Raw genomic sequence first — 13,115 nt, 5'->3', positions numbered from 1 at the left:
ACACATCTACCCATCAATTCATGTTATTTTTCATTCATTTCAAAATGAGCAGCAGAGTGGTCAACACTGCTACACTGCACTCCTTAACACTTTAGCATAGATTTTAATACTTCTTTTTCGGTCTTAGGTAAAATTTACAAAGAGTGAAATATATAAACCTTTTTTTTTTTGAAATATATAAATCTTAAAGAATTTTGATAAATATATATACTACATACATCTGATAACTGTATACACACATATATGCAGTTATTTCAGTAACAAAAATCTGTGTGTATTTAAAAATTATATGTATAGCTATAAAACCCAGTATCACTGACCAAATTCAGCATCTGAATCTAGTTAAGCTTTTTTTCTAAAGAGTTAGTGATAGCTTCTTTCCTGTTGTATTAGCAATCCCATTTATACAACACTGAATCCATTACACACACATTCGTATCATCCACTCAAAGCCCCCCTGTAAGCACAGTGTTTAAAAAAATCTGCTTACTAAAATATAATTTATTAAATTAAAATTCACCAATCTAAATGTACATTTTCATCTCTCCAAAAAAGTTCCCTCTTGTACTTTTGCAGTCAAATGTTTCCCCTTCCCCCTCCTTGCTGTACAACAGCTTCTATTCCCACTGTACAAAGAAATGCTGGTTAACAATCAAGTTATAAGCAATAGTGAATTCTGTAATGGAAATTGTATTTTGGACTTAAGCATTTGTGCTATATCCAATTCAAGCTACAAAAACTCACACATGGTGATAAATCCTTTAGATTCTTCATGTATATCACGCAGACACCTCAAAATTCAGTATTGGTTAAAAGAAGTAATAAACTCTGCAAATGGATTCTGTCAGAGTACATATGCTGTAATTCTAATGTCATTATGCTTGTTAAAATGGTCTGTTCTCAAACAGCAGCATCGTTGGGCACAAATTTGTCAAAGTACTTTAACATTCTCCTGGTTAAGTGCCCATTCATATAAAACTTTACAACTAAAGAAAAACATTACTTGATACCTCTAAGATGCTTTCATTTCCAAATGACATGATAGGTCTACTTAAAAAAAAAAAGAAATGTGCTAAATCTGGAGAAACAAAAGCACGTACAAATGAGAAGTGTCTCATATTTTAATGTCATTAACTTGTGCTGGACAGCCTCTATGATGGCCTCCAAGACCCGTGTCTCCTGGTATTTACACTCTTGTATAATTAAATCCCTTTCCTGGAGGGTGGCCTGGACTTATTAACTCACTTGTACTGAAGAGAATAGGGGAGAAATGATAGGATGTCACTCCCAAGATGAGGTTATAAAATGGCTCTTGTGTAGGGCACTCTTACTTTTGCCCTTCCTCTTTGATCATTTAAACTGGGGGAAACAAACTTCTATGTCATTAGCAGCTCTATGGAGAGGCTCAATAGCTAGTAAGGAACTGAAGCCTGTCAACAACCATGACAATGAGTTTGAAAGAGGATTCCTCCCCACCTCCCACCCCCACACAGTTGGGCCTTCAGATGAGACTGCAGCCCCAGATGATTGCTTGACTGTAGTCTCATGGGAGATCTGAAGCTAGAGGCACACAGCTTAACCACACCCAGATTCCTGACCCAAAGAAACTGAGAGGATGAATCCTGCTTTGAAGTAATTCAATACACAGCAAAAGACAGTTAACAAACATACTGTATAATGTTCATATTAAATCAGCTACAGTTGGAGTTATAAGTAAAAAATGCAAGAGAATGTGAGAATGTAATCAATTACTAGCATTCAGATTTTCTTATTTTTCATTGTCTCTTATATACTTCCCCCCAGGAAGCACAATGCAGAGCGAAAGATTTATTCTACTGTCTTAATTGAAATTGTTGAAATAATTGTAGATTCATATGCAATTGTAAGAAATAATACAGAGATTCCTTGTATACTTTGCTCAGTTTCCCCACTGGTAACATTGTACAGAACTATAGTATAATATCATGCACAGAATACTAACATTGATACAATCCATCCATCTTGTTCAGATTGTGTTAGTTTTACTTGTACTCATTTGTGTGTATCTAATCTTTTACATACTTTTTACTTTAATGTCACATAATCAAATCATGTCCTTTTGTAATTAAAATCTAGCAATTGTATTTTTCTTTATAAATGGTCTGACGGTAAAAGTTGCTGAGACACATGAATTCAGGAGTTTATTTCACAGCTCCAGATTAATTAAAAATTCAGTCAGTAATAGGGAGTAATAAAACCTGCTTATAGATTATGTAATCATCAAAGGAAAATTCACTTACCCTGAAAGTTTTCTTGAAAGCGAGCTATAAAACAAAATGTTACCCTTTCCCCCAAATTAATGTATTTGTGCTTGAAATTCAGATGTGAGATAATATTAAGTGCAGTTGAAATTTTAACACTGCCTATCTCCCTCTGAGGAAAATGAGAAGTCAGTAGTATTTGTAGGACAACGCCTCAGGAAATCAACACACCCACGTTTTGACTTTATGGTCAGGCAGTGTTAAAATTCATAATCGAACATCTAAACACAAACAGCCAAGGAAAAGGTCAAGCTGCTTATGAATCATGCAAAGCCAAACACTTTTGCATAAAAGAGAAAGCTTAGAGGAAAACAAAGGGATACCTACTTTCTGCTGCTAGAAGTCCTAGTAGGAAGGCAGCATATGGACAAACAACAAACAGTATGATTTTAGAGCAAGCAGGTTATCAAGCTGGGCCCAATAGATGAGCCACAAGAAGCACGGTCCCTGAGCTGAGTCCAAGGTGAATCCTCATGTTCTATGAGCACATTCCCTGGGACTGTTAAGGATTTCAGCCCTTAAAACCCTGGGTTCAGATTCCAATTTATTTGATTTGAAATATGGCAAAAGAATATTTCTACTTTGGATTACTAAGTTACAAAAGAATGATACATGGTTCATCATACAATTAAACTCGACAAATTCTAGTGAATGTACGTATAATGGACTAAGTTTGATAATCAAAACAGAAAAAATCTTTTATATAAAATTGTTTTACAATGTAAATAGCATACCCAAACATGTTACTCTTTAGATGACAGATTGGCAAATGTGTTGATTTTAAGTTTGTTTTTAAATTGTGGTTTTAAATAGAATTTTGGGGGCAGGATTTTAATTTTGTCAAGCAAGGTCATTAAAGAAAACTACCTACTTATCATTATTTCATAGAAAGAATAGAACAGGCATTATCTAAAGATGAAAAACTGACTTCTCAAGAAACAACAGCTGGTGACCTTACACTATTCTCTCTCTAACCCCTCTTTCCCTGCTCCCTCACTCCCACCCTACAAACACATGCTTGCTGATCATTTTTCTCTTTTTTCCCATGGGCTTGCAAGAACTTTCAGGTAATGCTGAAAGGTGCTTTGTGTTTTGTACTGTAAAACAAACCCATGCGATTTAAACAGAAAGAGAGTGGAAAGGTTATGTTAGAACTTAAAATAAATGAAGCAGAATTTAAGGGTTAGAATTAAATGGATAAGAATTTAGGCTTGAAAATAGAAACATTAAAAAAGATGAAGTGAAAATATAGATGTGTTAATTTATGAAAGTGTACAGCTCTTATGTGAGTCCAGACAAAACATATAATAGGCTTTCTGCAACCAAGCAGACAACCAACTGTTGGTTGCAGAAAAGGAAGTTTGCTGGTAGAGAGCTATTTCATAAATAAGGCGATAAAACAGTACAATGCCTCCCTTTAAATGATTTAGTAGTAAAAATTAATTTTAGGGACATATGAATAATTCTTGATAGCTGTGTGAAAGTTACAAAAATATTAGAATTTTCTTTGAAATGTTCCTTTGTCTTTGATTTCTAAATACATAAAAAAAAATCTCCTTTTCACTTAGGGGAGGTGATCAGACACATACACTGCATAATGGTTCTTTTGTCTTTTATTCCTAGCAGCCTGCTATTTAAAATATTTTAGAGACAGACATTTGCATGTCAAATGGAAGATATAGACTGCTTACAAGATCATTAAGATCCAGAAGTTTAGGAAAAAGAAGATGTGACTACAGGAAAGGGAAGCAAAAAGGAATGTGAAATTGTGAACAACTAATTTGAAAGCTTGCAGGCTACCCACAAGACAGTGTGGGAGATTTCTTTTTTGTTTAAAAAGCAAATGCTGTAATGAGAAACTATTTCAACCATATCATTGATAGATTGTACTGAAAACAAAAAACTGGGCAATAAAAATGTATTTAACAGAAAATAAGCATGTCTCTAACTGTAGACAGTTCCTTTCCTTAAAAGAAAAATCTGCCTCTTTAACAGAAGGGAATAGTGAGGAGCACATTAAACTCTTGCTAGGCTGAGGTACCTATTAAGGGGTTAACACTAACGATTAGATCTGTGAAGCTATTGCAAGGACCACAGGCTCTCCAGTTCTGATTCTAAGGATGAAAATGGTATTAGATCTTGACCTAAAATCTCTCAGTATATTCCAAATTTGTGGCTGTATCATATAGTCAACAGTACAACATAAAACCACTCCCCCCAGGTGGGTCTACTGTAAATGGAGCATGAGGAAAGAAGAGAGAGGTCTGAGCTAACACCAACCCAAATCCTGCAGCTGGAGGGAACAAAATGGACTGGAAGAGAAAAAGACAGACATGAAACAACAGGGAGCATGGGGGAACATACCTATAAACACAACAACTACTTTGCTTTTCGTGTGGTAAGGGCTCTGGATAATCACAAAGTCAGTGCAAGAGAAAACCAGCAAGACCTTCTCTTCAGAGTCTCTCTTCTAAGATTTCCATTTCTGAATGTTTTTGGAAATCACCTTCACTCAAAAGAGGAAGATTCACATCCCAGTTGGTAAAGGTCAAAATGCCGAACTGCATAGCTGCTGGAATAGGAAAACTGGATCCTCTTCCACAAGGTGTAATAAGCACATACCAACTGGTAAGAAACTGTGTATGTTAATGTTTGTGCACATGAGTGGAGAAACAGAGGGAAGGAAGAAGCACAAACACTGACAAATGCTAGTAGTTCCAACAGGAAAGAAGCATTAGCACATCCATTCTTCCTGTATTGCTAATAGTGAAGGACGAACAACTCATGCTTTAGGAAGGGCGCTGGCTGGGCCTTGAGTCTGATGGTAATACATGGATGATGAATGAGCAAGCCCAAAAGTACAAAAAAAAAAAATCAAACCAACAGCACAAAGTCGACCACATGGCAAAAACAGAATGATTCTAGTGTGAGAAGGAAGAAAAGCTGAGGGCAGAGGACATGTGATTCAGATGTAAATACATATGTAAATGAAATTTAAAGAGTATAACAGACACATACATGCATTTACATAGACATATAAAGGGATACTGTGTATTTTTACTAAATGATCCTTGAGAATACCTCCCTATAAAAACTGGAAATCTGAGCATTCTTTTTTTTTTTTTTCTGAGCATTCTTTAAAACAATTTTATGAACACTGGTGGTTTTTTTTTTTTTTCAGGAGTACCTATATACATTTCATCCAAATAAGTAACTCTTCTGTGTTGTTCTCCCCTGAAGACTTGTACACATGTGGTACAGACTTTATAGAAAGAGAAGAGCTTGTAAATTATTTTGAGAGAGAACTCACAAGACAGTTTACATTGAAAGATAAAATTAAGAGCACTATTGTCCCAAAGACTGATCTGCTATGGTTGACATTGGGAAAATCTCACATCAGAAATTTTTTGTTGGGGCATAAGGTAATCAGAAAGATCCCAAAAGACTGACCAAAATGTTGGACTAGATGAAGTCCAATGTTGGGTCTGGAGTGGGGAAGGGGGAAGAAGTGTTTCTGAGGTAAAAAGAAAAAAGTAAAATGTTGGTTTTGGAGCAGGAGGGGAAGGCAACTTCAGTAGTAAAATGAAAAGGAACCAGACACACGTGGATGGGATTTGGTTGCTGACAAACTTCCTTAGAATTCCTTGGGGGAACTGACTAGATTCACAGGACAAGTTTATTCACAATGGAAGAGAAAGGATGTAGACACCAAATAAGTCACACTGGTAAATGAACGAATGGTCCAATTACCTGAGGAGGTAGGGTCTTCGGAGAAATCCGGCAACTCTTCAGGGGGATCCCCATAGAATGAGTTGAATTTGTGACTTGACACAGCTGCGAGTACTGCACCCTAAAACAAAAAGACGGAAAAAATATTAAAACAGACAAATGTAAAAAAGTTCAACAAACTTGAGTATTCAGAAAGCGAAACCTATAGGAGACGAAAGCTAGAAGAGGGGTAGCTTTTAAATGATTTCGGATTCCTTCAAATTAATCACATATGCATATAAAAGTGGAATGCTGTTGGGGACTGGGAAAGTACACGAAACCACTTAGATCTTGAACTCAATCATGTACCACAAAATGGAATATTTTGCAGTCACTATGAAATGATGCTGAAGGATGTCTAATAAAACAGAAAGATGCTTGTGAATGACATAAAAAAAGGTTTTAAAGCAATCAATAGTATGATCTCATTTTTGGAAAAAAAGAGATTAATACAAATATAAAAGATTGAACATATACCAAGATGTTAACAGCATTATCTCTGGAAGTAGGAATGAGTCATTTTTCTTTTTTAAACATTTTCCTCCCTCTCTTTCTGTTAACAATGACCACGTGTTATTATAGTACAGTAATTCTCAAGTCAGGCCGCACAGTAGAACCAACTACAAGTGATTCTTTAAAACAGCACACATAGCTTCCCTTGATTCCTAGCTGAGAATTACTGTCATATCGAGTGCATGACACCCTTTCAGACTGCTGGGTGCAAAGATGTCAAACACTGTTTCAGTAACAAGAAGAGCAATACAAGTTATTTTGTGACAACGTTCAATTCTGTGAGTCTGCTGGCCATGGGTCAGAATACCTGGGTATGTTCCTTGGTGCTGCCATTTACCTGCTGCCTGATATTACTTGAGTTGAACCTTTAACCTTTTGAGGTCTTTCTCGGCTGTGATGTGAACATATTAAAACTGACATAACATACCTAATAGGACTGCTGAAAGTCATAATGTATATGAAAGTGCTTTGCGAACTGTAAAGCATTTTGTAAGTGCAAACCATCCCTAGGCTTACTAACATATAGCCAGAACATGAGTACAGCCTTTTGCTGATCTAAGTAGAATTGCTCATTTAGGTAGTTTAAGTATCAAGTCACTTAAGTAGTCGAAGTCTAAATTTTAAATATTGAACTCGTGGATTTTTCTGAAAAGAATGACATTTTTTTAAGGGAAGGAGAGGGGCAGAGAGAATCTTAAGCAGGCTCCATATCTAGTGTAAAGCCCAACGTAGGGCTCAGTCTCACAACTGTGAAATCATGACCTGAGCAGAGATGAAGAGTCAGATACTTAACCAACTGAGCCACCCAGGTGGCACTCTCCCTCCTTTTTTTAGAGAGGGAGAGAGGGAGAGGGGAAAGATAAATTTTTTATGTGTGTAGGCATTTAGGTGTTTATTAAATATATACAAACGTTAGTAGAAACATGTTTCCACAAGGTTCATTTTTTTGGGGGGGGCATACTAGGGTTTCTTTCTACAAATATACATTGAAATGAACTGAACTGAATGCAGAAAGGGAAGGGCAAAAAAACAGAGAAGTGATCTTGGTGATATTATTCCAGGCAACTTTTTAGATTTCCTTTTTTTAAAAGATTTTATTTATTTATTCATGAGAGACACAGAGAGAGAGGAAGAGACATAGGCAGAGGGAGAAGCAGGCTCCCTGCGGGAAGCCTGATACAGGACTCAATCCCAGGACCTCGGGATCATAACCTGAGCCAAAGGCCTCAGGCCTCAACCACTGAGCCACTTGTGCCCCTCCAACATGGGACTTGAATTCACAACCCCAAGACTAAAAGTCACATGTTCTTCCGACTGAGCCAGCCAGGTATCCCAACTTCTTAGATTTCTGAAAGTCTAGGGTTAATGCATGAGAGGCCCTTACGCAGAATTTTATAGCCACCTACCATGATGAAAAAATAGCAATGAATGTTAAGTTCTTCTTTCTATAGTAGAAGCTTATTTCATTTTACATATACACATGTTCCCTAAAAGCTGGGTGGGAATGTAATTTTTATATATCAAAAGTTTCCCACACACTGAAACTAAATTTTAATGATGCTTTATTTTTATTTTCAAATAAAGTTCAGCTGAATTTCTTAATATGTTGGGTTTACGTTTCAGGGCCTGTTCTAGCTACTACTATGATCAAAGATCTAGAAATACTTATGCCAGGAAAGCACTATTTAAAAGAGCCTTGAGAGAGGTAAATTCTTTTAAAACAATAGTAGCAAGTTCCTAATTTATCTGTCTTATGGTTAGCAGTTTTCTTTAGTTCTCTAAACTCAGTGACTACATGCAGTTTGAATATTCAATGCAAAGCTCTTATGTAAAACAGCAAAATGGTTCTAAAACAGTTTATAGATTTATAGAATCATAACCTTAGGGGATGATTCATTCTAAGACTCATTTTGCATGTGAGGAAACTGAGGTCTAGAGTGGTTTAGCAACCTGTAAAGGTTGCTGCCAACTTTTAAGAGATAAAATCAAGCATAGAGAGCATTGAGGTCCTCTGACTACTCTCCCAGTTCAAGGGTTTTTACTATACTAGGGGTCAAAAATCTTTTTCTATAAAGGGCCAGATAGCAAATATTTGAGGCTTGCAGGGAACATAGTCTCTGTTGCAACTATTCAACTCTGCCATTGTAGCATGAAAGCAGCCATAGACAAAACGTACATGAATGTACACTGCTATGTCCCAATAAAGCTTTATATATAAAAATAGGCTATGGGCCTGATTTGGTGCCCAGGCTATAGTATGCCAACCTCTGTACCATATACTACTGTTATGAAAGAGACTGTTGGGTACAACAACACAAATCTAGATCTTATACACAGGTAGTTCTTCATACTCCCCAGTTTATTAAATCCTTGACCAGAAGTTTTCTACCCACTTTAATTTAGAAGGTATGCTTTAGTATGTTCTGAAACATAAAAATTGTGAGTTAAGAAGACTATTCACAATCTACTATTGTAACAGACATTAAAGACACAATTTTGTACTAAGCAAATTAGGCAAATTCTGAATTCAAACAAAAAGAGAACTGGGGTGCCTGGGTGGTACAGCTGGTTAAGCATCCGACTCTTGGTTTTGGCTCAGGTTCTGATCTCACGGTTGTGGGATTGAGCCCCACATCAAGTTCCACGCTTAGCGTGGAATCTACTTAAGACTCCCTCTCCCTCTGCCCCTCCCCACTGCTTTCTCTCTCTCTCTAATAATAAATCTTTTTTTTTAAAAAGAGAACTACAAGTAATAAAATTCTCAACTCAATCCTAACTATTGTTAATATGTCAAACATCAAAATGCTCCCAGTTATTTGATTCTGTGCCTCATTTAAGGAAGTAGAAAACAAGAAAATGGTTAGCTCAGACTTCTGCTAACTTAAACTCTTGAATGCACTTAAGGAGGCAATAGAGTTATCAAGAAAGGAACAGGAGAATAAATACAAATTGCTGACTTGAAAACAACAGCCAAAAGCCAATACTCTCTTGTTGGTGCCCACCCCCCACCCCAGCCCAGAAACAAGCATTATGAAGTTTGATCAGCACAAGAGAGGGAGGTATATTTTTACTTATTTATTCATGAGAGACACACACACAGAGGCAGAGACACAGGCAGAGGGAGAAGCAGGCTGCAGGAAGCTTGATGCGGGACTTGATCCCGGGACTCTGGGATCACGCCCTGAGCCAAAGGTAGACAGATGCTCAACCGCTGAGCCACCCTGGCATCCCAGGGAGGTATATTTTTAAAAAATCTAAATACAAAACACAAGATTTGTGATGACATGTAGAATTGGCTTTGTACCCAAGTGACAAAATAACACATAGTCATATTATAATATACTGAGAGGGCGAAACCCATCACAGAGTTATATAAATACTCATGTTGCATAAAGATTTGAGAAAGGATCATCTTATTGGGGCTCAGAACACTGAACTCAAAGCCCTAGAAAGGGTGAAGAACATGGAGAGGCTGAGGTTGAACAGAATGACCGAAGGCTGAAACATCATTTCAAGGTAGAAATGTTAAAGAGTTCGGGTTGATTACATGTAAGAATTAGGTCCTCGATGATAATGAGGTGAGATGATTGATTACATCAGAGCTCCCAGCTTCTCTCCATATAGTCACAGGCAATATGATCATTTGGTCTAGTCAGCAGTCTGTATGGATAGGGTACTCAAACAAAACAGAAATGCAGGTCTAAACCAAGAATTTTCTAACATTAAGTCAGGATACCTGACTAAAAAGGAGGCTGTGCTATCTTCTCTCTGAAGAAGGTGAATGATGAGACTTGTAAGTGTAGTAGGTAAGATTATATTTCAGAACAACTGCACAGAATAGGTATCTTAGGAATCTTTTCGGGTCTATGTAAAAGTATTTTATAAAGATGGTCTTTTAAGGTACAAAATAACTTTCAAAAGCTAGACTGCCGAACTTAGGAAGTGATACATTCTATATTTCAGAATTAGGAATTAATAGAATTGCTTTGTAAAATCAAGAGAAAGATCAAAATCACTTCAAGTATTATTTATTTACTGTTCATACTAGAATAACAATTTTCACTTTTCAGAATCATTGGTACATTTTGGATACCAGACTTAATGCTTTGAGTAGCTGGAACTCACAACTGCTGGGCTAACTTACTGCTTCTGTATCACTTCTCACTACAGGAGAGGACTGCATGTAAATGCTGCCTTTCATTAGGTACAAAGGTCCTCAATAAATCCTTAAAGTTGGTTCTTGCTGAATTAATAGGAAGGGGAAGACTGCCAAAAGACAGCTATTAAAGCTTCCTGGTTGACCCCTCAAAGGTGATGTTTTGGTGTAAGCATTACTCTTGGAGGTGCCAAGACTCTGGATGGTGCTGTACAGTAGAACTTTCTGTGATGATGGAAATGTTCTATACCTGTACTGTTCAATACAGTAGCCATCAGCCACATGTGGCACTAAACACTTGATATGTGGCTAGTGTAACCGAGAAACTTAAAACTTTGATATTAATTAATTAAAATTTAAATAGCCACATATGGCTAACTATTGCATGTATATAGTACAGCAATGTTAAATACTGAAATAGGCATTCCTAAACAAACTTTTTCTAGGTCTGCAAAGTTCAGGAATTCGAGGGACCAACTGGTAATTCAGAGAAGCATACAGGCTATACTTTTGCAATTTGCAAAATCAATAAAGGAGAATTGTAGAAGTTATCAGAAATTTCCCTTACTTTCTCTATATACAGTGTAGGGAATAAAGTTTTATCCTCTAAATTCAATCACATGGATTCAACTCACCATTTCCTGAACTGAATGTAATAAATTTACCCAAATAGAGGATATTGCTTCTGTTTGTTTCTTTCTTTTCTTTCTTTCTTTCTTTCTTTCTTTCTTTCTTTCTTTCTTTCTTTCTTTCTTCCTTCCTTCCTTCCTTCCTTCCTTCCTTCCTTCCTTCCTTTCCTTTCCTTTCCTTTCCTTTCCTTTCCTTTCCTTTCCTTTCCTTTCCTTTCCTTTCCTTTCCTTTCCTTTCTTTTTTTTGAGAGAGAGTGTGCACTTGAACACATGTGCACATGAGCAGGGGTTGGGGGGTAGGGGCAGAAGGAGAGGGAGAATCTTAAGCAGGATCCATGCCTGGTGTAAAGCTTAATTTTATAACCCTGAGGTCATGACCTGAGCCACCCAGGTGCCCCTACTGCTCCTATTTTTTACAAAATTTCTTTGACATGCTTACTGTAGGGAAATTTGCTTTCTAGAGGTAGAAAGAATTCATGAGGGCAGCTCCGGTGGCGCAGCGGTTTAGCGCCGCCTGCAGCCCAGGGCGTGATCCTGGAGACCGGGGATAGAGTCCCATGTCGGGCTCCCCGCATGGTGCCTGCTTCTCCCTCTGCATGTGTCTCTGCCTCTCTTTCTCTCTCTGTGACTCTATGAATAAATAAATAAAATCTTAAAAAAAAGAAAGAACTTATGAAGCAAAGGAGATGATTTCTAGAACAGATACTGTTCTGAGCCTCTTCCCTAGATAACCTCAGATGCTGACAGACACTCTCCTAGCAACCCCCACCCCCAAACCTGACCCTTTGCTCAGTAACTCTAAGTAGATGGCACCCAGGGTTACAGTACAGGTATGCTTCCTTAAGAGACACTCCAGGGCACAGATTTTTCTAGACAGCTTAGATCCTAGTCTGTCTCATGCATCCTAATATTCAATTTGAGAAAATATGATTCTCGTATCTAGTCTTATACTGAGGCCTATGGAGTTTATTAAAGTATGGTCAAGAGGATTTTTTTTAAAGGAAAGTATTAAAATTTTAGAGATTAGTGTAAAACAAAAAGAGGGAAGAAAAATCAACATCTGAAATGTAACCAAAATGAGAAACGCAAATTTTCCACTGTTACAGATGTGAAACAAAATAACAAAAGAGAATAAAAAAAGAAGTGCGTGATAATCCAATCACATGCAGGGTTTCATTAGCTTTTTTAAATCTACACGTGAAAGGTCTGAATATGATGTTAATGCTAATTGTCCAAATAATTTTCTTATTAGGGATTTATCATCTCCTGTAGCCCACTGAGAGGTTAAATGCCAAAATGAATGTACAAATATGGAAAGAAACACTTTCTGATTGAGTATCGATATTACTATAATGAATAATGAGTGATAATCTTGAAATTTCAGCCAACTAAATAAGTAATGTTTTATATTCTGACATAAAAAAGTTTCACGAAACTTTCAGAATGAGAACAAGGTTCAACCTCAAAAGTAAAACTCACCAAAAATACATAAAAATTTATTCAAATAGGTATAAGCTTTTTGGAGGACAAGTTATTTATAGAGATCAAAAGTCTTCAATACACATACTTTTTTTTAAAAAAGATTTTATTTATTTATTCATGAGAGACAGAGAGAGAGGCAGAGACATAGAGGGAGAAGGAGGCTCCCTCCTTGTAGGGAGCCTGATGTGAGACTCAATTCCGGGACTCCAGGATCACGCCCTGAGCCAAAGGCAGACGTTCAACCGCTGAGCCACCCAGGTGTCCCCA

The 13,115-nt window shown here is 37.0% G+C and overlaps 1 protein-coding gene across 13 annotated transcripts in view; it reads right to left on the bottom strand.

The window, feature by feature from the left end:
* The window catches only part of CASK (calcium/calmodulin dependent serine protein kinase), a 349,933-nt gene that overhangs the window by 86,265 nt on the left and 250,553 nt on the right, over positions 1-13,115 (bottom strand). For 9 of the 13 annotated variants that reach the window (XM_072816975.1, XM_072816976.1, XM_072816981.1 and 6 more), the window contains exons 10-11: positions 6,051-6,150; positions 2,628-2,645 (exon numbers count right to left, since the gene is read on the bottom strand). In XM_072816975.1, coding sequence (XP_072673076.1) covers positions 2,628-2,645; positions 6,051-6,150 — 118 coding nt within the window. The remainder of the gene's footprint in view (positions 1-2,627; positions 2,646-6,050; positions 6,151-13,115) is intronic. The other 4 variants (XM_072816977.1, XM_072816980.1, XM_072816986.1 and 1 more) reach the window with 1 other exon arrangement.

The sequence above is a fragment of the Canis lupus genome, chromosome X, assembly GCF_048164855.1.
Source record: "Canis lupus baileyi chromosome X, mCanLup2.hap1, whole genome shotgun sequence".
NCBI lineage: Eukaryota > Metazoa > Chordata > Mammalia > Carnivora > Canidae > Canis > Canis lupus.
This window is presented reverse-complemented; position numbering and strand designations above follow the sequence as displayed.